General features: G+C 41.8%; 1 protein-coding gene across 2 annotated transcripts in view; it reads left to right on the top strand.

Moving 5' to 3' along the window:
* Positions 1 to 337: 337 nt before the first annotated feature.
* The window catches only part of ARHGAP5 (Rho GTPase activating protein 5), a 72,216-nt gene continuing 45,691 nt past the window's right edge, over positions 338 to 26,862 (top strand). The window contains exons 1-3 of one of the 2 annotated variants that reach the window (XM_075613163.1): positions 338 to 534; positions 22,374 to 22,457; positions 22,801 to 26,681. In XM_075613163.1, coding sequence (XP_075469278.1) covers positions 22,980 to 26,681 — 3,702 coding nt within the window. In that variant the 5' untranslated portion in view covers positions 338 to 534; positions 22,374 to 22,457; positions 22,801 to 22,979. Of the gene's footprint in view, positions 535 to 22,181; positions 22,267 to 22,373; positions 22,458 to 22,800; positions 26,682 to 26,862 lie in introns of those variants that run through there. The other variant, XM_075613164.1, reaches the window with a different exon arrangement.

Below are 26,862 nucleotides of genomic sequence, written 5' to 3'. Positions count from 1 at the left end.
GGGTTAATGTGATTGGAGTTTTACAGTATACCTAATTAATGCATCACTTACACATATACCATGTTTAACCCTTTGCGGCAAGTATCATATTCACAGGTGCAGACAAGCAGCTCCCACACCTCCTCTCAGTGTCATTTATTTGTGCTAAAACCCCCCCCCTTTTTTTTTCTTTTTTCTTCCTTGTTCCAAGGCAAAGACTACAAATCCCATCATGCTTTGGGAGGAGTGTGCAGGAGGGGGAGGGGCCTGTAAGGCGGGCACACGCTAGCATGGAACGCGGTGACGTCACCGCGCGCTCCCGGGGTAGGCCGCAGTTCAGGAGTTTCACGCGAACGCGCCAACGCGCGCGGCCGAGGCGAGGGTGTCACGCGCGTGCGCGTGCAGGAAGCGGCCGCCATTACCGGGAGAGCTGAGAAGAGAGACAGAGGACGGCGGCTGGAGCCGGGCTAGCGGAGACCCCGAGCGGGGGAGAAGGGGGCGGAGAAATAGACCAGGAAACCCAGGGGGGGGGATGCGGTTGGGACACTGAGACAGGTGAGGAGGAGAGTGGGCCTGGGAGAGGGAGCCAGGCCGGGGCTGACAGCGGGAGGAGTGACCCCCGAAGACACGGGAAGACCCCCATGGGCATCTCTACCAGAGAGACGGGGGCTGTCCCCCCCCTCACCCAGGGGACCCCCTAAATGAGGAGAGCACAGGGCTGTAATTCCCCTTGTCCCTCACTTATGGGGGTCCTATCACCGCCTTGCCTCATCTTTGGGGGTACTAGTACCGCTTTTTTTTTCTTTTAGGGATCCAACCGTCAATATATTATGTATTTGTGGGGGTCCTATGTACCCCCATGTCCAATTTGTAGGGGTCCTATGTGCCCCCATGTCCAATTTGTGGGGGTCCTATGTGCCCCCGTCTCTCCAACCTCGTCAGTTGGGGAGAGTGGGAAATCGCTCTCCAAACAGAGATAAAAGGGGGAATCCTTAACCTGAGACAGGGGAGGAAAGAAAAACAGAGGTGGTGGGACCCAGTAGGGACCCACAGTAGGGAAGGGGCTACACAGCAGGACAAAGAGACATGGATGTGCAGGCCCTACAGAACAGGTAGAGAGGTGGGACTCCTGTGACACAAGTGAATGAATCAGAAGATAGACATCCCCAGGCATAGGATGAAAAAAAACTATACTGTATAGGGGAACGGTGGCGGAAGTCTGTATTCTAAAAGAGTGATGGAGAGGGTCTCAGGTGTGTGTAAATGTAAAGGACCCCCCATCCCCTTACATCCCTACAGTGGGGGACATTGGTTGAGGGTCTCCATCTGTAGATTATTTCTTTATTTGTATTGCGCCAACATATTCGGCAAGGCAAGTTTGAAACCTTCACTGTCTCAGAGGGGTTAGCAGCATGTCGCAATCCATGAGGGGCTGAGAGTAATGTTCCAACAGGTAACGGTAAAGTATAGAAATATACCCCCACCTCTAGGACGCAGAGATGAAGGGAATCAATTTTAGGGAAGAGGGCAATCCTGGGAATCATCAGCAGTCAATAATGTACGCTCCAGCCGAGCAGTGTTATCCTGTGGTGTATGACACTGCTTTCCTTGTGTTGTATCTGTAGTATAGTGTGTTTTTTGATTCGGCTGCGTTTGAATCGTCGGATATATTGCATACATGGCTGTCTAAGGAAAAATAAATCAATAATGATTCCACCCAGAAACCTTTGGGATAGGTGATAGTGTGCATTGGATTGTAGCACTTGCTGTGCTTGGTTGCACTGCTGACCCATCTGGGCATGTCATGAAGTAGTTAATCCTAGATTGGGGTGTAGTTGCCGGAGATGGCGAGCGGGTGGGTGTACATGATAATTAGCTGCAATGTCAGTTTCGTGTTGATGTTATTAAGCGTAATGTCTTTGATGTTGACTGTACCAGTTGGTGTGTCTTGAGTTTCATTGTGCTGAATTTAGCACTAACACATAAATATAATATCAAGTGCTACAGGATCGGTAGCAAAAAGTACGAGGGAAGAGTCTTTTTCCAAAGAGCTTACCATCTAAGGAACTAGTTGCTGGTCCTCTCTGGCAGAAAAATATTGAAAATGCCAGCCTCCCGCTGCCAAAATATGACCAAATGTAAAAAAATCAAATTAACTGCCTAATGTTTTCTATTGCATGTTTTATAATATTTGAAATTGCAGACAATATTTTAACTACTCTTCCTAACCCAGGGGTGGGCAACTTAAGTCCTCAAGGGCCACCAGCAGGTCAGGTTTTCAGAATATCCCTGCTTCAGCACAGGTGGTGCAGTCTTAGGCCTCGGCCATGTTACTTGCTTGCTGGCGGAAGCGCGCTGAGGCGCGCTCCCGCTCAGCACTGAGCCCCTACAGCCGCAATTAGAGCGGCTTTAGTAGGGGCTCACCTGCGCTTACGCACGCTTGCGGAAGCGCAGGTCTTGGGGGAATTTAAAATTCCCCCGCTTGCCGGCGAGACAGGCCGGTCACGTGAGCGGTTCGCCCAATGAGGGCGAACCAGCTCCGTGACGTCACTGGCCCGCCCCCGGCCAGTGACGCGCCCGCCCCCGGACCGCCCCCGGACCGCCCCCTGACGGCTGCTGACGGCTGCTGAGAGCGCTTGCGGTAAGCAACCGCAAGGCCAGGGAAAGCACCCGCTTTCCCTGCGCCTCAGCGCGCCTCAGCACGCCAGCAGGGACCGTGGACTCGGCCTTAGATTGAGCCACCTGTGCTGAAGCAGGGATATCCTAAAAACCCGACCTGTTAGTGGCCCTTGAGGACTGGAGTCCCCACCCTGTCCTAAACCCTTAACTGCCACAACGTATTCTTCTTATTCCCTTTACTGCCACAGGGACCCGGCCGCCATGCAATGCAGAACACTGGCAGCAAAGGGGTTACCACCTCAGGCAACCGCAAATGCAGTGTTTTGGTACTGTGGTTATCTTTAAAACGCCCAATTGCTTTTGCTTTACACCTGGGAAGTGAAAGCAGCCTGAGTGCGATGAATAGATTTTTATGAACTAAGGCAATACATCATACTCTTAATAACGTTCAGTTTACAAAAATGACCCAAAGGAAGTTTACCAACCCATATATGCCAATAGTCCACATGAGTACGACATAATTGTCTTGTATTATATCCCTTTGCTGTGGTTTAAGCAAAAAAGTACCCCGATGCCAGCAAATTGGTATGGCCCCAAAAAGGGTGTTCAAGAAACTGAAGGATAGTAAAAGTGGGTGCTAAGACAAAATCTGGTCAAGATAAAGGAACAATCAGAAAACTGTAGTCAAGCACACCAAAAAAGGAAAAAGTCAGAAGGGTCAAGTGAAAGTCATTTTAATGACTTGCAGAAGTCATAGCAGCATCCTGTGGTTCCCAGGGGACAAATGCCAAGAGGCGGGAGCTGTACGAGTGTGGTTATTGCGGGAGTAGTACAATTCCTGCATTTAATCCCTTCACAATGCATTGAAGTAGCACTCCTCGGGTACCACATCCCGGGTATGTTTCTGTCCAGTCTGCAACTATCTAGTTTCTCCTCTGCTTCTGTAATTCCGCAAAGGAGATGTGAAAGTGCGGGACGCTGTGAGATAGAGCGGGAGGTGGGGGTGTGGGAAATCCCCCAAAACATTTCTCAATGACACGATTTTGTGAACCTTGTGGCCTATGTATTAAAAAGCAGATAGTGTAGGTAAAAGCTGAATAAATCCGTAATCTATTTACCAATGTATCTCTGCACTGCTATAAAGCCCAAGTTATCCTGCTCTGTTTTAAAATATATATATATTTTTTTTGATTCAACCTTTTACAGATTTCTCTGTCTTTCTCAAATATTTAACTCTATTGCTGCCAGAGGAGCACATTTTAATAAAATAGGGATTAAAGGACAGGCTTAAAAATGGAATAACTATTTAAAAAAATTTTTTTTAATACCCCAGCCTCTCCTGCCCTCAAACAAATCGCTATCTTTCAACTTCTTAGGTACTGAAACTAGATTGTTTGTTCTTTTGGGCAGGGACTCCTCATGCCTGTAAGTTTTGCATGTTTTATTATTTAGGATATGTTTAATACCATTGCAAGCTTGGCTTCTAAACAGTAGCTACAGAGAGCACAATAACAAATAACACACATTCTACGTTTTATGTTGGGGCTGGTTATAGTCAGAGGGAATACATATTACAAAGTTACAAAGCACTTTCAAAGAAAATCACGAGGACTGTTATTTTTAATGGACGGCAAAAAAGTTTATTTCTTTATTGCTTTGTACATTGGTCCTTGGTGCATTAAGAGGGGGGGGGGGGGGGGGGGGAATCTGTACTTTTTAATTTACCAACATTCTTTCAAACTTGATATAGGCCTTCTTATGTTGGTGGGTTTGTTTTTTCTCCAGATGGAAATGTTCACAGAATATTTGCTTCTTGGAGCCCACAGAAAGGGGAGAGGCTCTGTTAACCCATTCACTGACAGATAATCCAGCAATGCATTTGGGCCCTCCAGTTATTTGTAAACTCTGGTCTCTGAATAACAGTTTTGTGAGCAGGTCCTTGCTGTGATTACTGGGAGTTAAGATGCAGCACGGACACTGTGTAAATCAACATTTCATACAGAGCAATTGGGCCACTTTAAATGGCTTTCTGTGACTATAACTTGCAGTCGACCTAGATATCTATACATACTGGATGTTTGAAGAGCTGTTATACAGCACATCATGTTCACTTTTGAGAAAGAGATTTAAATATGGCCTCCTTCACCTTTTTAACGAGCAAAAGTCATAAGAGTTTCTAATTAAAAATAACTAATCAATTACAGGTAACGTGTGTGCTGATTGTAAGCAGCCTTGGGCTCTTTGCAGCTCTTGATTTACAGCAGGGATGTTTTAAGTGTTCTGCTCCCCACATGGTTTTATGAGCTGCTTTTTGACGGTCAATTTCCAGGTATAAAATGACTTTCCTTGTTTAATTTTTACAGCAAACCAGATTTAAATACATGTTGTATACCCACTTAGGGGGGTTAAATTCTGACTATCTCCCTACACGTCCAGGCACGGGCATCAGAAAATGAAGCATTTAAATCAAGTGTAAAAAATAATAATTTAAAAGTAGTGATGGTAGTCTGTGTAACAAGACAGGGCTGCACAAAAACCTCACCAGATTGATCAAATATACAACATTATTTTGCTTTCAGTGTTTTTCAGTATTTTTTTAAATCCCAGATTTGCAGCATTTGGGACACACACCTCCTGAGTACATGGTACATGCTGCTCTCATTACAAGCTCACACTGGGAGGATGAAGGAATGTTGCAGTGATCAGAGCTGATTTATAAGCAACAGTTTCAAAATTCACTATTGTGAACCTTTTTAAGAGGCCCTGAGCGTTACTGTTTTATATAGGGTCATTCTCCAAAATTGAACTACTTTAAAAAAAAAAGTATCTCGCCAATCAGTGGGAGAGCGAGAAGGTAAAAGCCATGAATAAAATTGTGGGCAGATTTTTATTTTTTTTTGTGTGTGACCGAATAAGTAGGATTTCATCCTTAGTAGATGCCATAGTTTGAAAGCCCATTCTTTTAATGATGTGTTTGTAAGCTTTCTGTTGTGTCCTTGGTTGTGACACTAGCTGCTTGTATTCATGTAATGTTCCTTAGTCATCAAACTATAGACACCAGGGTATTGTGTGTGAGCTGTAGAAAATGCTGATTTCAATATTACTGCTGCTGCTTTTGGATGCACTTTCCTCAACCTTGTACGTTGGATCAAATTATTATTTTAAATAGTAAAAGCTGTACTTTTACTGTCGGTGTGGCTCCCATTCTTTATCCCAGATAATTTTTTCCTGATGTACCTGCACAGTCACAGAGAAGTCTGGACGGTCACAAAGAAGTCTGGACAGTCACTGTTGCCTATAACGCTGTATTGAAGATTTTCTCTCGATGTCTTTCTTTGCTTATGGTCTTGATGATAAAAGAGAACTACAAAGAGTGAGAATAACTAGTGCCAAACCAGTTACTCCCATACATGCCTATTTCTTTGAATGCAATAAGGATTTTGCTCATGATTAGGGAGGATTGTAAACTGAGCTACAGCTCAGAACAAGAAAGGGGCGAGTTCCTCTTCCATTTGACGTTGCATAGTTACATAGTTACATAGTAGTTACATAGTTACATAGTAGATGAGGTTGAAAAAAGACATAGGTCCATCAAGTTCAACCTATGCTAAATTTAGACAACAGATACTTTATCCTATATTTATACTTATTGATCCAGAGGAAGGCAAACAAAAAACCCCATTAAGGGGAAAAATTAATTCCTTCCTGACTCCAAGAATTGTCAATCGGATTAATCCCTGGATCAACATCCTTCCCATGTATACTTATTTGGTATATCCCTGTATACCTTTCCCATCTAAAAAGATGTCCAACCTTTTTTTGAACAAATCGATTGTATCTGCCATCACAGTCTCCATGGGTAATGAATTCCACATTTTAACTGCCCTTACTGTAAAGAACCCTTTCCTTTGTTGCTGGTGAAATTTCCTTTCCTCCAACCTTAAGGGATGGTCCCTAGTCCCTAGTACTGCCCGTGGGATGAATAGTTCTTTTGAAAGATCATTGTATTGTCCCCAAATATATTTGTATATAGTTATCATATCCCCTCTCAGAGGCCTTTTTTCTAATGTAAATAAATCTAATTTAGCTAGCCTCTCCTCATAAGTTAGAATGTCCATCCCCTTTATTAATTTGGTGGCTCTTCTCTGCACTCTCTCTAGTTCCATAATGTCTTTTCTTAGGATTGGTGCCCAAAATTGTACTCCATATTCAAGGTGTGGTTTTACTAGTGCTTTGTAAAGGGGCATAATTATGTTTACTTCCCTTCCAGCCATTGCCCGTTTGATGCAAGATAAGATCTTGTTTGCCTTTGCAGCTACTGCATGACATTGGGCACTATTGCTAAGCCTGCAGTCTACAAGCACTCCCAAATCCTTCTCCATCAAGGATTCCCCCAATATATCTCCATTTAATTTGTAAGTCACCTTTTTTTTCTTTCATCCCAAATGTATAACCTTACATGTATCTGTATTAAACCTCATTGCCATTTACCTGCCCACGTTTCCAGTCTCTCCAAGTCCTTCTGAAGAGAAATGACATCCTGCTCTGATTCTATTACCTTACACAATTTAGTATCTTCAGCAGAGATGGTGTCTTTGCTCTTGATCCCAACCTCAAGGTCATTAATAAACAAGTTAAAAAGCAGGGGTCCCAGTACCGATCCCTGAGGTACTCCACTCACGACTTTAGCCCAACCTGAAAAAGTTCCATTTATGACAACCCTCTGTTGTCTGTCCTTTAACCAGTTTTCAATCCAGGTGCATATATTATCACTGAGTCCAATTTTCTTTATTTTGTACACCAACCTCTTGTGTGAAACCGTATCAAAAGCCTTTGCAAAATCTAAGTAGACCACATCAACTGCATTACCCTGGTCTAAATTCCTACTTACTTCGACAAAGAAACAAATAAGGTTAGTTTGGCAAGATCTATCCTTCATAAATCCATGCTGACTATTACTAATAATTTTGTTTTCCATTAGGTATTCCTGAATATTATCCCGTATTAAACCTTCAAGTAGTTTCCCTACTATTGAAGTCAGGCTTATAGGTCTGTAATTTCCCGGTTGTGATCTAGCTCCCTTTTTAAATATAGGCACCACATCTGCTTTACGCCAGTCTTGTGGTACTGAGCCTGTGGAAATGGAGTCCTTGAATATTAAATATAATGGTTTTGCTATTACTGAGCTTAACTCCTTGAGAACTCTTGGATGTATGCCATCGGGGCCAGGTGCCTTATTTACTTTAATTTTTTCAAGTCGCTTATGAACTTCTTCCTCAGTTAACCAATTGTTCATTAATATGGAGGTGGTGGCTTCCTCCTGCGGCACTACTATTGAACTTGATTCTTCCCTGGTAAACACAGAGGCAAAGAATTTGTTTAATACCTCATCTTTTTCCTTATCTCTAATAATCTGCCTACCCATCTCACACTGAAAGGGTCCTATATTTTCTTTTCTCATTTTTTTGTTATTGAGGTACTTAAAGAACTTTTTAGCGTTGACCTTACTTTCTATTGCAATCCTTTTTTCATTATCCATTTTTGCTAATTTGATTGCCCTTTTGCAATTTGTTACTTTCCTTATAATTCTGATACGATGTCTCTGTCCCTTCTGACTTAAAGAATCTAAACGCCTTCCTCTACATGTCCATTTCCTTCCCTACCTGTTTATTTAGCCACATTGGTTTTGACTTATTTCTTTTATACTTATTACCCAAGGGTATACACTGATAGGTATGCTTTTCTAACAATGTTTTAAAGACTGCCCATTTATCTTCTACATTTTCCCTGCAAAAACATCATCCCATTGTATTACTGCTAGATTAGACCTCAGTTTATTAAAATCTGCCTTTCTAAAGTTTAAGGTCTTTGTTGAACCAAAGTAATCTATTTTTTGATAATTTATTTCAAATGAGACCATGTTATTATGACTGTTAACAAATATTCAAGTCCTGGAACATTTGGTTATTACTTTTACATTTTTGATATGACCAAATCCAGCATTGCCCCTCTCCTGGTTGGTTCCTCAATAATTTGGGTCATATAATTGTCTTTAAGCACCCCCAAAAACCTGTTTCCTTTTGTTGTAATGCTACTCTCATTGCCCCAGTCTGTCTGGATAATTAAAATCCCCCTTTATGCAAACATGACCCATAGGTGGCTCAAAGTAGGGATATCCTGAAAGGTTGCTCTGTTAATGGCCCTTGAGGACTGAGTTTGAGACCCCTGGTATAAACATTAAGAGACAAGAATCCCTGCTCCTGAAGAGTTATAAATCGGAACCCCCAGATTCATCAAGCGCCGTTACTGGTTAACACACCTGAATGGCTGTTAACTCCCTCAATGAGAGTACCACTGTTTGGGTGCTTTAACCATTGTTGGAGACCTGATGAACCTGGGGGTAAGTGATTACAGATTTTCACAAAACTCAAGTTATACCTAATCTTTGCTTTTTTGTTTTTTTTTCTTTATTGCAAAACTTCCAAATATTTATCCAGGAGGCATGTGTTTACCAAATACCAGTTAATAATCTAATACGATCTGGCCATTTTGTCTTGGAACGCTTTCACTAGGTAATAATTAGTTCCATGTTTCACAGGTAGATCGTTAGTGCTTGCATGGCTCACTTAATTTCCACTGCAGGTTCCTGGCCTGCTTATCTGTACCACACATCAGTGGCTTGAAGCAGGAAGCCATATACTAGGAACTGCTAAGAAGTCATAAAATGTAACCCATTCACAGTCTGCTCCAGGGAATATTGTGGTCTGGAAAGCTCAAATACAACAGTTCATAGCTGTCAGGAGAGCCACATGAGTGTGGATTGGGGATTGGGGGTTTAAAACAGCAATACCTGTATATTTATCATCATTTATATTTTTAAGTAAACACAGGAGGCACTTAAGGGGGCATCACAATATTTTGCAGTCTGTTTGATAATAACTACAATTAAATACAATTATTTTGTAACAAGTCAGACAGGAAAAGCAAGAGTGATGGTAATAAATGGTTCCATTACATGAACTAAGGTTATACATTCATTTTACAGATATTTCATGGACAGTCAGATATGATTATGTGCAAATAGGATTAACTGTTATTATTTTGTAAACACATTCTTATAATATGCTGCACATTTTATAATTTTGTACAGTCTTGAAAAATAATATTTAGCGGACGTGAGGCCTGACCTGTATTGACCAGTAATGCTGATTGGGCAAAGCCTTTTTGGTACTTGAATGATCCCCCATTGCTGCATCGTTGGATTGATTGCATCAATCTCTTCCTAGGTAAACACGCTTACTCCGTAAGCAGAGCTGTGTTAGCGTGGGTTTTCATTTTGTTCCCTGTTTGCTTTTGTAGCACGGTTTAAATAGAAAGGGTAAAAGTAATTCGGCATTTCTCAGATCATGATTCCTTAACGTGGGCACAGCTGGAACTTTTAGGCACTTTCTGTAATGGGAGGAGGCTAAAAAGGTAACATGCTTAATGTGTGGCCACGCCCAGCAGCCCTCTCAGGGCTATATTGCCTGTGATCTGTGTAATGGATTTTAGTGGCAGTTCCACCTAGGGCCAAAGTGACTTAATGGCACTGTCACATTGAATAGGTTATCTGACTTCTTTTCGTAATCTAGACATAATTATTTTTAAATCCATTTATTGATAGTCTCCACAAGTTTATCACCATGCACATCTGTATAAAAAGAAATGCATTACAAAACCATTCTATGCCATCACACCAGCACTACAGTAACAAATACACCAGCACTTCAGTAACAAATACACCAGCACTTCAGTAACAAATACACCAGCACTTCCGTAACAAATACACCAGCACTTCCGTAACAAATACACCAGCACTTCCGTAACAAATACACCAGCACTTCCGTAACAAATACACCAGCACTTCCGTAACAAATACACCAGCACTTCCGTAACAAATACACCAGCACTTCCGTAACAAATACACCAGCACTTCCGTAACAAATACACCAGCACTTCCGTAACAAATACACCAGCACTTCAGTAACAAATACACCAGCACTTCCGTTACAAATACACCAGCACTTCCGTAACAAATACACCAGCACTTCCGTAACAAATACACCAGCACTTCAGTAACAAATACACCAGCACTTCAGTAACAAATACACCAGCACTTCAGTAACAAATACACCAGCACTTCAGTAACAAATACACCAGCACTTCCGTTACAAATACACCAGCACTTCCGTTACAAATACACCAGCACTTCCGTAACAAATACACCAGCACTTCCGTAACAAATACACCAGCACTTCAGTAACAAATACACCAGCACTTCAGTAACAAATACACCAGCACTTCCGTAACAAATACACCAGCACTTCAGTAACAAATACACCAGCACTTCAGTAACAAATACACCAGCACTTCCGTAACAAATACACCAGCACTTCAGTAACAAATACACCAGCACTTCAGTAACAAATACACCAGCACTTCAGTAACAAATACACCAGCACTTCCGTTACAAATACACCAGCACTTCCGTAACAAATACACCAGCACTTCAGTAACAAATACACCAGCACTTCAGTAACAAATACACCAGCACTTCAGTAACAAATACACCAGCACTTCAGTAACAAATACACCAGCACTTCAGTAACAAATACACCAGCACTGCCGTAACAAATACACCAGCACTTCAGTAAACGATACGTGAACAATAATGCATTACATTTGACCGTGCTCTACGGATGTCACCTGAAGTAACTGACAGAATTATAATGTGTAGCCTTTTTATATTTTTATAATAAACGAACCAAAAACTAATAATGTTTGAAGCTTATTTAGCATATTGAATGTCCAACACCGATATAGGCACCTAAGCGATCAAAAACGTTTAAAGGAGGCTCATAACTGATACAATGGCATATCTGACATAGGAAATGTACTCCATTAGCGTCCAAGAAAATATATCCAAATAACTCGAGTATAGAGTCTTGTAGTGAAACTGACAGAGCTTTGACAGGAGAGGGAAACATTTAAATATTGGACGATTTACACTGATTTTTGAAAATTGATAAACATTTAACAATGAAGATGCCATGTAAGGCACAATATTAAAACCTGGTCTAGCTCCAAATCAACCTGACGGATCTTTTTAGAACAGTAACCCCCACACAACCAACAAATCAACTTTTAAAGCTTATTTGCCTATTGAGTGTCAAATGAAGAAATGGGACGGTAGGTAGGTATGTATGTAGGTATGTCTGTCTTTATTTATATAGCGCCATTAATGAACATAGCGCTTCACAGCAGTAATACACGTGACAATCATTTAAATACCAAATAATAAAAATAACAGATCATGGGAATAAGTGCTTCAGACATAAAAGTAACATTTAGGAAAAGGAGTCCCTGCTCTGAAGAGCTTACAATCTAATTGGTAGGAGGAACATACAGATACAGTAGGAGGGCGTTCTGGTAAGTGCGTCTGCAAGGGGCCAAGCTTTATGTATCAGGTTATAGTGTTAGCCACGGAGCTACTCATATGCTTCCTTAAGCAGGTGGGTCCTAAAGGTGGATAGAGAAGGTGCTAGCCGGGTGTTGAGGGGAAGGACATTCCAGAGGTGTGGGGCAGTCAGTGAGAAAGGTTTAAGGTGGGAGAGGGCTTTAGATACAAAGGGGGTAGAGCGAGGACATCCTTGAGCGAAACGCAAGTGTTGGGATGGTGCATAGCGAGAAATTAGGGCTGAGATGGAGGGGCAGAAGAGTGTAAAGCTTTAAAAGTGAGGAGGAGAATTGAATGTGTGATACGGGATTTGATAGGAAGCCAGGAAGACAGATTTCAGCAGGGGAGACGCTGAGACAGATTTAAGAAACAGTAGAGTGATTCTGGCAGCAGCATTTAGGATAGATTGTAGGGGAGACAGGTGAGAGGCAGGGAAGGCCGGACAGCAGGAGGTTACAGTAATCTTGACAGGAGAGAATGAGGGCCTGAGTCAGTTTTAGCAATCGAGCAACAGAGGAAAGGGCGAATCTTTGTAATATTGCAAAGGAAAAAGCGACAGGTTTTAGATACGTTTTGAATGTGAGAGAGGAGTAGAGTGTGACCCCTAAGCATCCTGCTTGCGCTACTGGGTGTATGATTGAGCTTCCAGCTAATGTGGGAGAAGGAAGGGGGTCCAGGTTTGGGAGGAAGTATGATGTGCTCTGTTTTTGCCATGCTAAGTTTAACTCAGCGGAGGGACATCCAGGATGATATCGCAAAGAGACATTCAGAAACTTTGGTCTTTACAGCAGGTGTAAGGTCAGGGGTCGAAAAGTAAATTTGTCTCGTCAGCCTAGAGTTGATATTTGAACCCAAGAGATGTGATTAGGTCACCTACAGAAAGTGTGTACAGAGAAAAGAGAAGAGGTCCCAGGACAGAGCCCTGGGGTACCCCCACAGAGAGGACAATAGAGGAGGAGGTGTTAGCAGAAGTAAATGGTATCATCACTTATTACATTTTACCAAATCGATTCTAAATATATACGCACCCCTAAAATTTTTACTAAAGGTCTCTTTATTTTAAGGTTTAGCTGATAAAGCTCTGATAGAGAAGATTTAACACTAAAATAATATTTTCTCTGCTTGGGAGATTTGTTCAAAAGAAATGTTAACTTTATGGATCTCCTGTAAGGGTAAAGTAGTTTAATATTAAAGCAAGACACTCAAATAAAATAGCCATCTTCCAACCAGCTAAAAGGGAGTTCAGTTACTCCAGTGGTTGCCCCAACTAAACATTTTGGAGAAAATAATAAGTTGGTGATCCACATAAGATTGCTATCTTTCTCCTGCAAGCTACTGAAACATCAGCCTCTCAATACGTGGGATCTGAGGGATTGGCCTCCATCTCCAGTTGTTGGAGGATGCTGGAGAAAGTGATATTTTTTTAATCTCCGGCCAGTTTTCTGACTTCTTAGCAAATATTGGAGAGTGTTGCAGTTGATTTTATTGTTTTGAGTAGTCTTTGGATTTGTTATTACTAATGTTCTTGTCGCTGAGTCTGTTCTCGCAATCTGCACCTGCAAACTGTAAGAGGGTTTTGTACTTGCAGCAAGTGCAGTTTAGTTTTGTTCTCCATCCACTTTTGGACCGGGATCATGGTTTGCTGCTGCATACAATTTTGTATTTCAGCCATCTCCTTGTTTTGAGATATTGGATGGCAAGATGGCCTGTAGTATCTGGTTGGCTAATTGTTTATCAATGAAACCACCTCTGCCTTTTAGAGCGTAAATTCATCCCAAGCCTGAGCCTCTTTCTACTCCGATTAGCCCGTCAGAGCTTGCATCTTGGCTCGCTAATGCCATAGTTGCTGGTACCAAAGGTAGTTTTAAAACATTTCGTCAGTAATGTTCATATTTCTACTGGCTTTCAGACATAACAGGTCTATCAGACACACACTGCGGTCTTCACCAGGGGTTGCCAACTCCAGTCCTCAAGGGCCACCAGCTGGTCAGGTTTTTAGGATATCCCTGCTTCAGCACAGGTGGGTCAGTCTTCGAATGAGCCACCTGTGCTGAAGCAGGGATATTGTGAAGACCTTTTTTGTAGCCCTTGAAGACTGGCTTCAGCCACCCCTGGCCTACATCAATGTAACGATGATCACAGCCACACGGTAGGCTGCAACCTTTTAAAAAGTAAACCTCCGGGGAAGATCCCATCTTGACGTGAACCTTTTCAGACAGACTTCCGTGTGTCCTGCATTTTGGCACTTTAGATGTATCCCTGCAGTAGTCAGGAAAGGAAGATGCCAGGAGCTGTACAGTTAAGCAGCCTCCTTGGTGGGCGTTCCTCCCGGAAGTCCTTTTAAATCTATTTATTTACTCCCATGCGTTGGATGGTTTTTACAATCTTGATCAAATCTTTTGTGATGAGACTGTATATCTCTAGAATCTACATCTATAGCTACAAGATACTTTGCAAAGTAATCATGATGCAGTAATTAGAAAAAAGTGCAGTATGTAACTTCTGAGCATACATTTCTGCAGGACCCTTTCAAAATAAAAACGAATACTTATTACACAGGAATTAAGTTACATAAAATCCCCTCAAGTATGACTGCATTTTCCTAACAGACAATTGTTTTAAAGAAACATTGTTTTTACTTGTGTGATATCTCCCCATGTGTTATATATATATATATATATATATATATATATATATGTATATGTATATGTGTGTTTTATATATACAGGGAATAAACAATATATATATATATATATATATATATATATATATATATATTTTATATATATATATATATATATATATATATTATATATTTTGTTTATTCCCTGTTACTTGGGACTGCCCCTTTTAAACCCAAAGGGCTTTGTGTATTTGGGGGAGACTGGAGCAGGCTGGGGAAAATTGAGCCCTGTGATATAAATGTTTAGAAAAATCTACGTATAGTGTTAGTTGGGCGAATGCTTAGGCTGTGACCCATCTCCAGCGTGTTTTAAATAAAGGAAAGTGTTGTATTTGAAAGGCCTGGTGGGATCTCTTGATGGAGCCTTTATCCTTTTTCATTTGACTCTTGTCTTCACCCATCACAATATGTATTTTTTTTGTTACACACATTGCTTTCCCTCAACCTTAATAATCATCCTTCAAATATTTCATATTATTTCCAGCCGAGCCACTCTCAAAGAATAGATTTCCAGGAATAAACATGACTTGATTGCACAAGGCTTTGTCATTAAGGATCTGCATGATGAGACATTTTCTCGTCGGGTGGTAATATTTAGTGTTTTAGAAACCTGCTGGGCTTTGGTCAATTGCTTTGATACACAAAGCACAATAAATGATTAACCCCTTTGGTGCCAATCTGACAGCGAGCCGGTTAATACAATCAGGGCTGGAGCAGGCTGCTACACATTGCCAGTGAAGGAGCCATCTTTTTTTTCTCCAACACCAGTCACTGCACAAATCCACAATCTGCAGACCGGGCTATAGCCTTGAAAATGTTCCTGCAATAGTCTCAAAGCACTAGTTGGTGATAGTCATTGAAGGTTCCTCGTGTATGATGAAATAGATGAGTAACACAGTGGATTTTGGGTGGGCAGTGGGGTTAGCAGGTTTAATTATAGGGTGGAGGTAGTGATGTGTCCTTATACTCATCTTCTGCCTATATAATAATGCCCAAGTACAATTTTGTTGCTTAGTCCACAATTACCTTTTTACTTCTGCATTTCATCCTGATTGTGTCATTGAGGAGCTCCTCGGCATTTTTAATTTGGGATGAATATTGATGTAAAAACAGCTTTGTGGGGTCTCTTAAAAATGGCCATGTTGATGATTTTCTTAGGAACGTGCCCAATACCTCTGCGTCTTTGGGATTTGAGTGTTAATGCCTCAGTCCTCAAACCACCGTATGCTTCTGTTACTATTTTTTAACCCTGTTGCTGCCATAAGGGCTCACAATGCATCTCAAGTGTGAAAGAATATAAAGACTTCTCACATGTTACTTTTACTGTATAAAATGTAGATTTTGTGTTAATTTCATGATGTTTGTGAGGTGTTTTCTAAACTATTCAGTTGGAACTTTTATTGACTTCAAATGTAAATTACTGCAAAAGTCTTTCAAATAACCTTCTATTATATATATATATATATATATATATATATATATATATGTATTTATGCACTGAGATTTTGTGACCTGCTAGTTTATAGCCTCTCTGCCACAAGATATTCTCGCTGATATATTTTTACGGCCTATAAAGCTAATTTATTATCACCGTTAAAGAAGCTCCGTGAAGTTTATTATGCTTTTGACGTGCAGATCAGTAGCTGTCTGAATGGTGGAAAAAGGTGGAAATTATTGCTGGGAATGTAGTGTTTGCATTTATTGACATGAGAGATTATCTCTACCATTTCTGAAAGAAAAGAACCCCTTTTGCTTTTGTAAAACAAAACACAAAAAAACCATAACCCTTTGAGCCCCAGAGGTGCCTGCAATACATTTTGAAGGCATTTGTGCCATATAGTCTGGTGCTATGAACCATCCTGCTCCCACCTTCGTATTTAAATGTCCATATGACATTATTATTATTTGTTGCGTTAATATTGATTAATCTGAATATACCCGTTTCTAAAATTGGGGATAGGGGAGGCACTATCTGCACTATCGGTGCTGTATAAAACTAAAGCCAAACTATGAGTGGTTTTCTTAACCCTTTCAGTGCTAAGCAGACAGTCATGCATTGGTTGGAAATGAAGGCAGCGGTGTTTGATATGTGATATCTTTTATAATGCTGGAAATCTGACACCGGTTCATACAATGTCATGTACAGGTGTGTGTGTTCCAGTTGCAAGCAATAGTAATGGATTTCAGCTCTCTTCACCCTTTGATATAAATGACATCACAAGCTAAAGGTAACTGCCCCAATACTATTTTGGATGATGTGACCTTCCTGCAGATATAGTAGTTTGCCTGACTGGTAACAGGTCTCACACTGCCCTTGGAGAGATACATCTGGCACTAACTACAGGCATACCCCGGTTTAAGGACACTCACTTTAAGTACACTCGCGAGTAAGGACATATCGCTCAATAGGCAAACGGCAGCTCGCGCATGCGCCTGTCAGCACGTCCTGAACAGCAATACCGACTCCCTACCTGTACCGAAGCGGGGAGACTATAGAGCCTGTTACATATGCCTTATTTACATTAGTTATGCACCTATATGACGATTGCAGTACAGTACATGCATCAATAAGTGGGGAAAAGGCAGTGCTTCACTTGAAGTACATTTTCGCTTTACATACATTGCGTACGTTAATGCGGGGTATGCCTGTAGTTTAGGAAGACTTCTACGGTACTAGGAACTCCAGCGAAAGCCAGTAAGATGTTACTCTTCTTTCTGAGTACAAGAGGCTTTGCATAGTTGATTCATATTATTTGCAGCCAGACTAATATATATATCCAAGACATGGACAAAGAAATACATGTACATTTTTGCAGTGTACCATATATTTATACTGAGCATGTACACTTTTGGCTAGACTCCTGAGCTTCAAAAAGGAAGTTACCTTCCTGTGCCGAGGATTGATTGCTAATTGGAATGATATCAATGGCTTGTGCTGCCCACCTGGCATTGAAGTGCATATTTTCATGGCACTAAAGCTGCCAGCGGTGTACATGTGACATTTACTCCTATGCGCCTGTGCTCGTACAGCTGTGCCTGCTTGAATGTCAAGGCTGCGTAGAATGGTTGTGCCGGAGCCATCTCAGACATGCTGTATTATGAGCTGTGATTGTGGATGCTATTTAAATTCCTGTCATTTTTTTTTCTCATAGTTTTTCTAGCATTTAACCCAGATGACTTCAAATTATCACTGGGCCCTTCCTTTTACAATTTAGGTTAGGAACAGACTTCTTAAAAAGGCATTTTAACTGATTGACTCCTTGGCTATGTTTTTGTCTTCTGGGCAAACTGTCTGACCCATTTAATCTGCCTGTTTTCTCTATCAACTGTAATGTAAAAGACATCTCTGGTATTGCACGGAGTGTTCCCATGAGGATTTCCTAGAGTTACAGGGAATGTACTTTCACATTTCCACCCAGTGGTAGCTAAAGTCCTGTTTCAAGGTGCAGAAACAGTTTCAGGCGAAGAGAATCCCGCTTGTACAGCCAACACAACATAGACAAACAAATTCCTCCAAGTGCAGGTCTCCTCTAGGACAGAGGTACAACATCGAGCGCTACACACAAGTTCACAATGCAATTCTTCATTTAAAGCTGCAGTTCAGTCAATATCCTGCATGTGTGTTTTTTTAAATAAATCAGTTCTGTAGTAAGAAAAAATACTTTTAGCATTTTCTGTTTTTAAAAAAACGTTGAAAGACCAATTTTCTTGTATTCTATTTTAATAGCCATTTGCTAAGGCACTGCCCCTTCATGTCCTGTCACAAGCTCTGGCACACCCCTTTGTCAGCCCTGCCCTCCCTCTAGCACATGTCAGTGCAGGAGTGCTCATGAATATTCATGAGCTTCCACTGACTGACAGAAGCAAATAAAAACATATGCCAGCTCTAATTATGTCACCAAATTTCGCCTATCAATACATGGAGGATGGATTGACTGACAGCTATACAGTTCTTTAGGTAATTAGAGATTGCACACATGAAACTATTGAAGTAAAAAAAAAAAAAAAAAAAAAAAAAAAAAAAAAAGACTGAACTGCAGCTTTAATGTGACAGCCAAGAACAGAGGAGAAACAGTGTTTCAGGGCCCATATGGACCTTTCATCACCTGATGGGACATGAAACGTTGTTTCTCCTCTGTTTTTGGCTGTTACAATAAATGAAGCATTGCATTGTGTACTTGTCAGTCGAGCTGTGTGTTGTACCTCTATGCTAGAGGAGACCTGCACTTTAAGGAATTTGTTTGGGTAAATCAAGTCACCTGAAGAGTGCAAAGTGCTTTGGTATAGAAAATGTTGGTGTTTATTGTAGGTTCTGATACCTTTATAAAGGACATACATGAGTGTTCTTTGCGTAATTGTACCCCAGACCTGCTTTAAAATCCTCTTCGATTGTTGTGCGTCTGATTAAGTCATATTGTGTGTGTGAAATATTCCAACCTGGCATATGTTTCTCATTTTAACGGTGTATAATCCTGTGCCATGATCACCGGGAGTGTGCTCAGGAATGCTGTAGGGAGGCTGTTTCAGATACTTTTTATTTAGAACAGTTATTCACTGATTTGTGTCGGTGTTTTGCCAAACACGACACAGCTGGTCACAAATCTTGTGAAGCCGTGGATGTGTATTGAAGTTTGTGTGATGACACACTGTATTTTGTCTGGTGTGGTAATGCTGGACTTTTCTTCATCATACCAATAAATGTTAAACACACACTAAAAAAAAAGCCCTTTATAAATGTTCCCACATTATAAGTTGATATTTTTCTTTCACTTTAAATGTCCAGGCTTAAACGTATTCAGCATAGTAAAAAGCAGGCATTGAAGCCATTAGTCATCTCGAGTTCTACATCAGACATTGCAGATGTCAAACGGTTAATGGCTGGGATTCTCAAAAACTCATGGCATTAACCTATTTGCAGAATACTATGCTCTGTAAGCCACTGGCTCCCTGTATGCATTGGGCATTCTGTGTCATTTGCTGTTCCAAGTTAGAATATTGGGCATCGAAGGGGCAAAACATTTCCCTCATGGAAGAGAAGGTGTTGGTTACCTTGCCAAGTGCTGTGATCGATCCAAGCTAGTGCTATGAATTGCTGTCTGGCAATTCATACAGGCTACTTAAATGATCCTTACAAATAGCTCAGAGCAGGAAGAAAAGCCCCATTGTAGGTGCTGGGCAGATTTCTGCTGGCTTTTGGAGACTAAGCGCAGTATGTGTATTGTCTGCACCTAAAAGGCAGAATTAAAGCCCTAAAGGCAATTTGCAGGCGGATTTTGATTTCGTGCATTGTGAGTCCAATAAAACTTGGGATTAGAATTCACCATTCAGTGCTGGACAGGTTACATGCGTGATTGCTGCAGCTGACATGCAAATGAGCTGGCAGCTTTTACCTTTGACTTTAAATAGTATTTCTATTGAAGAACTGAGCGTTACAGAAAATAAGACAAATAGAAAATGTCACATTATTCAGCGTTCTACATTTGTATGGTCTTGCTAAGCCAGGGATGAGCAACCCAGTCCTCAAGGGTCACGAATAGGTTAGGTTTTAAGGATATCCCTGCTTCAGCACAGGTGGCTCTGTTGAAGACTGCACCAGCAACAATAATAATAGCATGTTCTTGTATAGCGCTGCTATTTTTACTAAGCGCTTTACAGAGACTTTTTACAGACACAGTCCCTGCCCCGTGGAGCTTACAATCAATGTTTTTGGTGCCTGAGGCACAGGGAGATAAAGTGACTTGCTCAAGGTGGCAAGGAGCCGACACCAGGAATTGAACAAAGTTCCCCTGCTACAAACTCCGTGACAGTCAGTGTCTTTACTCACTGAGCCGCTGTACTTTAAAACCTCACCTATTGGTGGCCCTTGAGGACTGGAGTTGCCGACACCTGCGCTAAGCTGTTGGGTGTTATGTTAAATAAAAAAAAATCCTAAAATCCTATCTGTCATCATTAGAATCACCTAATAGTTAATGGATGAATGCAATGTGTATTTGTCCTTCCTAAGTAACCTCTAGTTTCTCCTTATTTGGCATGTCATTCTCTTTGTAATGTATAATCACTCTGTACCCCCATTGTACGGCACTGCAGAATATGTTGGCGCCATTTAAATAAATGATAATAGTTAATAGTGTTTCTCATTTATTTTATTCATCCTAAAGTTGCATTTCAAATCCACATTTCCCCCGCCTTCCTGAAATGAGTTTCCACAATTAAAAGCGACATTGGGTACTGAACATTTCTCCTGTGTAGAGAACTTGGAGATGGAAGCCGACCAATAATATATTTCCAGGCTGCCACTACTGACCCCCCCCCTCAAGCATGCAACCCCCTCCAAATATCAGTCTGCACCCTTTGTTGTGAAGTGACACCCATTTAGGGATGTGTGTTAAAAGGCCGTAACGGTAATCGTGGCCTTTTCGCCAACATTATGGTGTTTTGAGGTAAACTTGACTCTATTTATTCTTTCTGGATAGGGTGTTTGTGGTATGTAAAGATAGATACTCTGCACCAGTTTACCGTGCAGCGATTTTCTTCGGAGTAGATTTTTTTATTTCCCCAGACATGGAATTTTGCTGTAATTGCTTCACGTTTTTTGACTGCATGTCCTTTTTTGTTGAGGCGTCTCCTTCCCTCCTGGAATAACATTTTGCATCCAACATCCACTTTGTTTTTCTATTTGTGGCTGATGGGTTTCTGTTCTGCCATTTAGCAGCAGTTTAAGTTGAAAGCCATATTCATGTTGGCATTTTATTGCTGTATGGAATAGCATGCTTCAGTTATTAATCTTTGCAGACCATTTAATATGATGGTTTAACATAGTTTTTTTTTTTATTCCCTTCTACCCCCCCCCCCCTCTCTATTTAGACAACAGTCAGAGCTTAGTAAACATTAATTAGAAGCAAAGCTTTGTATCCAATTTCATCTTTAGCACTGAATTCAGACACTGAATGTCCTGAAAAACTTTATTTTTTTTGTGCTAGTGCCTGTCACATAGGGGGTTAAAATGCCTGTCGCACGTATCTATAGCTCTCGCATCAAAGCCTGCATTACCAGTACCCTAGCTCTTCTCTCACTGTATTTCTGCGCATATTGGCGAGTAAGGGTTTAGGTTTCTTATTTCATTACGCCATGGCTAAACTGTTGTTTTTTTTTTTGTTTTTTTTTTTAACTTGGGCACTTGACAACTCAAAGTGCTAAATTCTAGAAGTTGTGACAAAGCAGTGAAAGAGGATCTTGAGCTGTCCGTGCTCAGTCTGTTGTTCATGGCTACAAGCCGCAATGAGTTTTATTTTTGGGCACGTAATCTTTTCTGGACTGATGGGATTACGGGTTAAGAAGAGAGATTAACTCTTGTTGTATTATAAACTAGCACTTTGCCGTACAATGTGAGGCCCACTCCTTCAGCACCATCCGTATGAAAGAACGATGCACACTCCGTACACAGACATTATTACAACTCAGAGGTGATGAATGGTCTCCAGTTAGAAAGGTCAGCAAGCATAACATTCATATTTAATATGGCATAGTACAGTTTACATGACAGTCACCCATGTAATTTATATAGTATGTAATTTCCTTGGTTTTGTTTTTCTTTAGGTGGTTGAATCCTCTCCGTGCGAGTCCTTATTACCTGTGGGGGGAGCTGAATCTTCATACGCTCACTGGGGCCAGGTTGTGGAGGTGCGGAAATTACTTACGTACTTTTCATTACCATACTAACAAGGTTTCTACACACTGGTCAATTTCATGTAACTCCTATTATTCATATGTGTATACTTGTCTGAGTATATGCTCAAGTATGATCAGATTTATACATATAATATTTATAGCGGTAAAGTGTGTGGGCTATTTAAATGAGATTTGGAAGATAATCGGCATGTATGGTTTTCTTTTTAGATGCAATATATCTAGAATGTTACATTAATGATGTAGATTTTTACATTAGCTCAATTAGCAGATGTTTAAAAATAGTTTGAATTGTCCAAAATCATAACTACCTGTTTATCTGCTTCACTCCTTGCAGAAAAATGCTGAGCTGCCGTACATGAGGATCACAGTTAGTGAAGCAACGGAGGACGTCCGAGGCGTAGGAGGACATCTGCTAGGTTTCTAAAGGGATACTTTGGGTACCGGTTGGAACTTGGTGAGAATGAGAAATACGCTCCGCTGGCTAAATGAGTTCAGAAGGATGAGAGGGGAGTGATGATGGCAAAAAATAAGGAGCCACGTCCCCCAGCATATACCATTAGCGTGGTAGGATTATCTGGGACTGAGAAGGATAAAGGCAACTGTGGAGTGGGGAAGTCTTGCTTGTGCAACCGGTATGTCCGCCCAAAGGCTGATGAATATTACCCAGAACATACCTCTGTCCTTAGCACAATTGACTTTGGAGGGCGTGTGGTCAACAATGACCACTTTTTGTACTGGGGTGACGTAACACAGAGCGGGGAGGATGGGGTGGACTGCAGGCACCATATCATTGAGCAGACAGAATTCATAGACGACCAGACTTTCCTTCCCCACCGGAGCACGAATCTTCAGCCCTACATAAAGCGGGCAGCATCTTCAAAGCTGCAATCAGCAGAGAAACTGATGTATATTTGCACGGACCAGCTTGGCCTGGAGCAGGACTTTGAGCAAAAGCAAATGCCAGAAGGGAAACTGACCATAGATGGTTTTGTGCTATGCATTGATGTTAGCCAAGGATGTACCCGAAAGTTTGACGAACAGCTTAAGTTCATTAATAACCTCTACGTGCAAGTAGCAAAAGCAAAAAAGCCTGTTATCATTGCTGCAACTAAATGCGATGAGTGTGTGGATCATTATCTGCGAGAAGTTCAGGCATTTTCCTCCAACAAGAAAAACTTACTGGTTGTAGAAACTTCCGCACGGATTAATATCAATGTTGAGACTTGTTTTACTGCTCTGGTTCAAATGTTGGACAAAACTCGAGGGAAACCCAAAATAATTCCTTATTTGGATGCCTTCAAAACACACAGGCAACTTGTTGCCTGTACTACTGACAAATTTGAGAAGCTTATAGTGCAAACAGTGCGGGATTACCATGCAACATGGAAAACAGTTACTAATAAATTGAAAAACCACCCTGATTACGAAGACTACATCAACCTAGAGAGTACTATGAAGGCCAAAAATACCTTTTCAAAACACATAGAGCAGCTCAAGCAGGAGCACATTCGGAAAAGAAAAGAGGAGTACCTTAAAACACTACCAAGAGCACTCAATATAATCCTGCCAAAGCTTGAGGAGATTGAAAGCTTAAGCTGGGCAGAAGCTCTGCAGCTTTTAGAAAGAAGTCCAGACTTCAGTTTGTGGTTTGTGATGCTTGACGGGACCCCCTGGGATCAATCTGACCATATAGACAAAATGAATGATAGGAGGGTTCCCTTTGACCTCCTGTGCACTTTGGAAGCAGAAAAACTTTATCAAAACCACGTCCAGCACCTGATTTCTGAGAAAAGGAGATTGGAAATGAAGGAAAAGTTCAAGAAAACCCTCGAGAAAACACTGTTCATTTCCCCCGGTCAGTCCTGGGAAGAGGTGATGTGTTTTGTGTTAGACGAAGAAGCCTACAAGTTCATAAATGAGACAGACCGAGTAGAAGTATACCGCAAACATCAGCGGGAAATCATTGAAAAAGCCAAAGAAGAATTCCAGGAGATGGTTTTCGAGCACGCCGAACTGTTCTATGACTTGGATCTAAACGCTACTCCCAGCAGTGATAAAATGAGCGAGATTCATGCTGTCCTTGGTGAAGAGCCAAGATACAAAGCTTTACAGAAGCTTGCCCCTGACAGAGAATCTCTCCTGCTCAAACACATAGGATTTGTTTATCACCCCACTAAAGAAACCTGTTTAAGTGGTCAAAACTGCATGGACATTAAAGTGGAACAGGTACTTGCCAACAGCCTCCTCCAGTCGAATCTCGGCCGTCTGAACTTGTACCATGATGGAACTAACCTTGATAAGGTGAACCTCTTCATCCTCGGCAAAGACAGTCTGGCACAGGAGATGACAAACGAAATAAGGACTCAGTCGACGGATGACGAGTTTGCACTGGATGGGAAAATTTATGAATTAGACCTAAGAGCACTTGATGCATATTCTGTTTACCTTTCGAGTCAGTTATGGACCTCTACTTTTAAACCACACGGTTGCTTCTGTGTTTTTAGCTCAATTGAATCACTTAATTTTATGGGGGACTGCATTGGCAAGATCAGATGTGAAGCACAGGCTAGGAGAGATAAGGACATGGCGAACCTTCCATTCACGTTAATTCTAGCTAACCAACGGGAGAACGTCGTCAAGAACCTGCCAATTCTGAGGCATCAAGGGCAGCAGCTAGCAAATAAGCTGCAGTGCCCCTTTGTTGACGTACCTGCTGGCACATACCCACGCAAGTTTAACGAGACTCAAATAAAACAAGCACTGAGGGGAGTACTGGAATCTGTCAAGCACAATTCCGACATTGCTAACCCGGTTCCCATTGTAAAAGACCTTTCGGAAGCTGACTTGAGGATCGTAATGTGTGCCATGTGTGGGGATCCCTTCAGCGTGGACCTAATTCTTTCTCCCTTTTTGGAATCCCGCACATGCAGTGCTGCTCAGCCCGGCCAAAAGAACTCACTGATGCTTGACAAAATCATTGGCGAGAAACGGAGGCGGATACAGATAACCATATTATCGTACCACTCCTCCATCGGGGTACGGAAAGACGAGCTGGTTCACGGGTACATCTTGGTTTACTCTGCCAGGCGAAAGGCCTCCATGGGAATGCTGCGCGCGTTCCTTTCAGAGGTTCAGGACACCATTCCTGTACAACTGGTAGCGGTCACAGACAGCCAAGCGGATTTCTTTGAGAATGAGGCCATCAAAGAGTTAATGACAGAAGGAGAGCACATTGCCACAGAGATTTCCGCTAAATTTACTGCTTTGTATTCACTGTCTCAGTACCACCGGCAAACAGAGGTTTTTACGCCATTCTTTTGTGATGTTTTAGAGAAAAAGACCTCGATTGAGAACTCCTACTTGGTAGAGAGCACCAGGGAGGCAAGTCAACAGTGTGAAGATGTTTTCATCCATTCGCCACGTGGAAACTCGCCAGCCTATAGCTGCTATCCGGATTCAGAGGACGATACTGAAGCTCCACCACCGTATAGCCCCATTGGAGATGACGTGCAACTTTTGCCAAAGTGTCGTTTGGACAATGAAGGGAACGAGTATCCCATACACAGTACCCCACTTAACTGTCATGACCACGAGCGCAACCATAAAGTGCCTCCTCCTCCAATAAGGCCCAAGCCAGCTTTACCCAAGAAACTGGACCCAAACCTATTGAAAACTATTGAAGCTGGCATCAAAACGAACCCCAAGAAGCAAACCTCTCGTGTCCCCCTGGCACACCCTGAGGATCTGGACCCTTCTGATAACTATGCTGAACCGGTTGACACCATCTTCAAACCCAAAGACTTTGCCAATGACATTTACGCGGTTCCAGACGACAGTCAGAACCAAATCATGAAAAGCCGAAACCTGTTCACCAATGCGCAGGGAGACGAGGAGAACGGCATCTCAGACAGAGCGTCAAGGGGTCAGACGGAGAGGAGGCCCTCTAAGTACAAGTACAGGTCAAAGACTCTGTTCAGCAAGGCCAAATCGTACTCGTACCGGCGGACTCATTCTGACGCCAGTGACGAGGAGGCGTTCACCACAGGTGGAAAGGAGTGGAAGCGGAAAGGAAGACACAGAGGAAGCGAAGAGGACCCGTTACTCTCTCCCGTTGATACCTGGAAAGGGGGCATTGACAACCCGGCCATCACTTCCGACCAAGAGCTGGATGATAAAAAAAAGAAAAAAGCGACCAAAGGGAAAGGAGACAAGAAGGTAGGTTTTGTATTTAGATATTCATGCCATGAATAGCAATGTCTCCCAGGGCTTTATTCTGTTACTGTAGTTTGCCTTTTTACTCCACCATTTTTTGGTGCATGATAGGGTAACATGCAGTCCTTTTTGGTAAAAATGAGTGTGAATGTGTAGCCAGCTCTCTTCATACACAGGCCTTTTA

This window comes from Ascaphus truei, chromosome 9, assembly GCF_040206685.1.
Source record: "Ascaphus truei isolate aAscTru1 chromosome 9, aAscTru1.hap1, whole genome shotgun sequence".
Taxonomy (NCBI): domain Eukaryota; kingdom Metazoa; phylum Chordata; class Amphibia; order Anura; family Ascaphidae; genus Ascaphus; species Ascaphus truei.
Note: the sequence above shows the minus strand (reverse complement) of the source record. Positions and strands in the feature narration are given on the sequence as shown.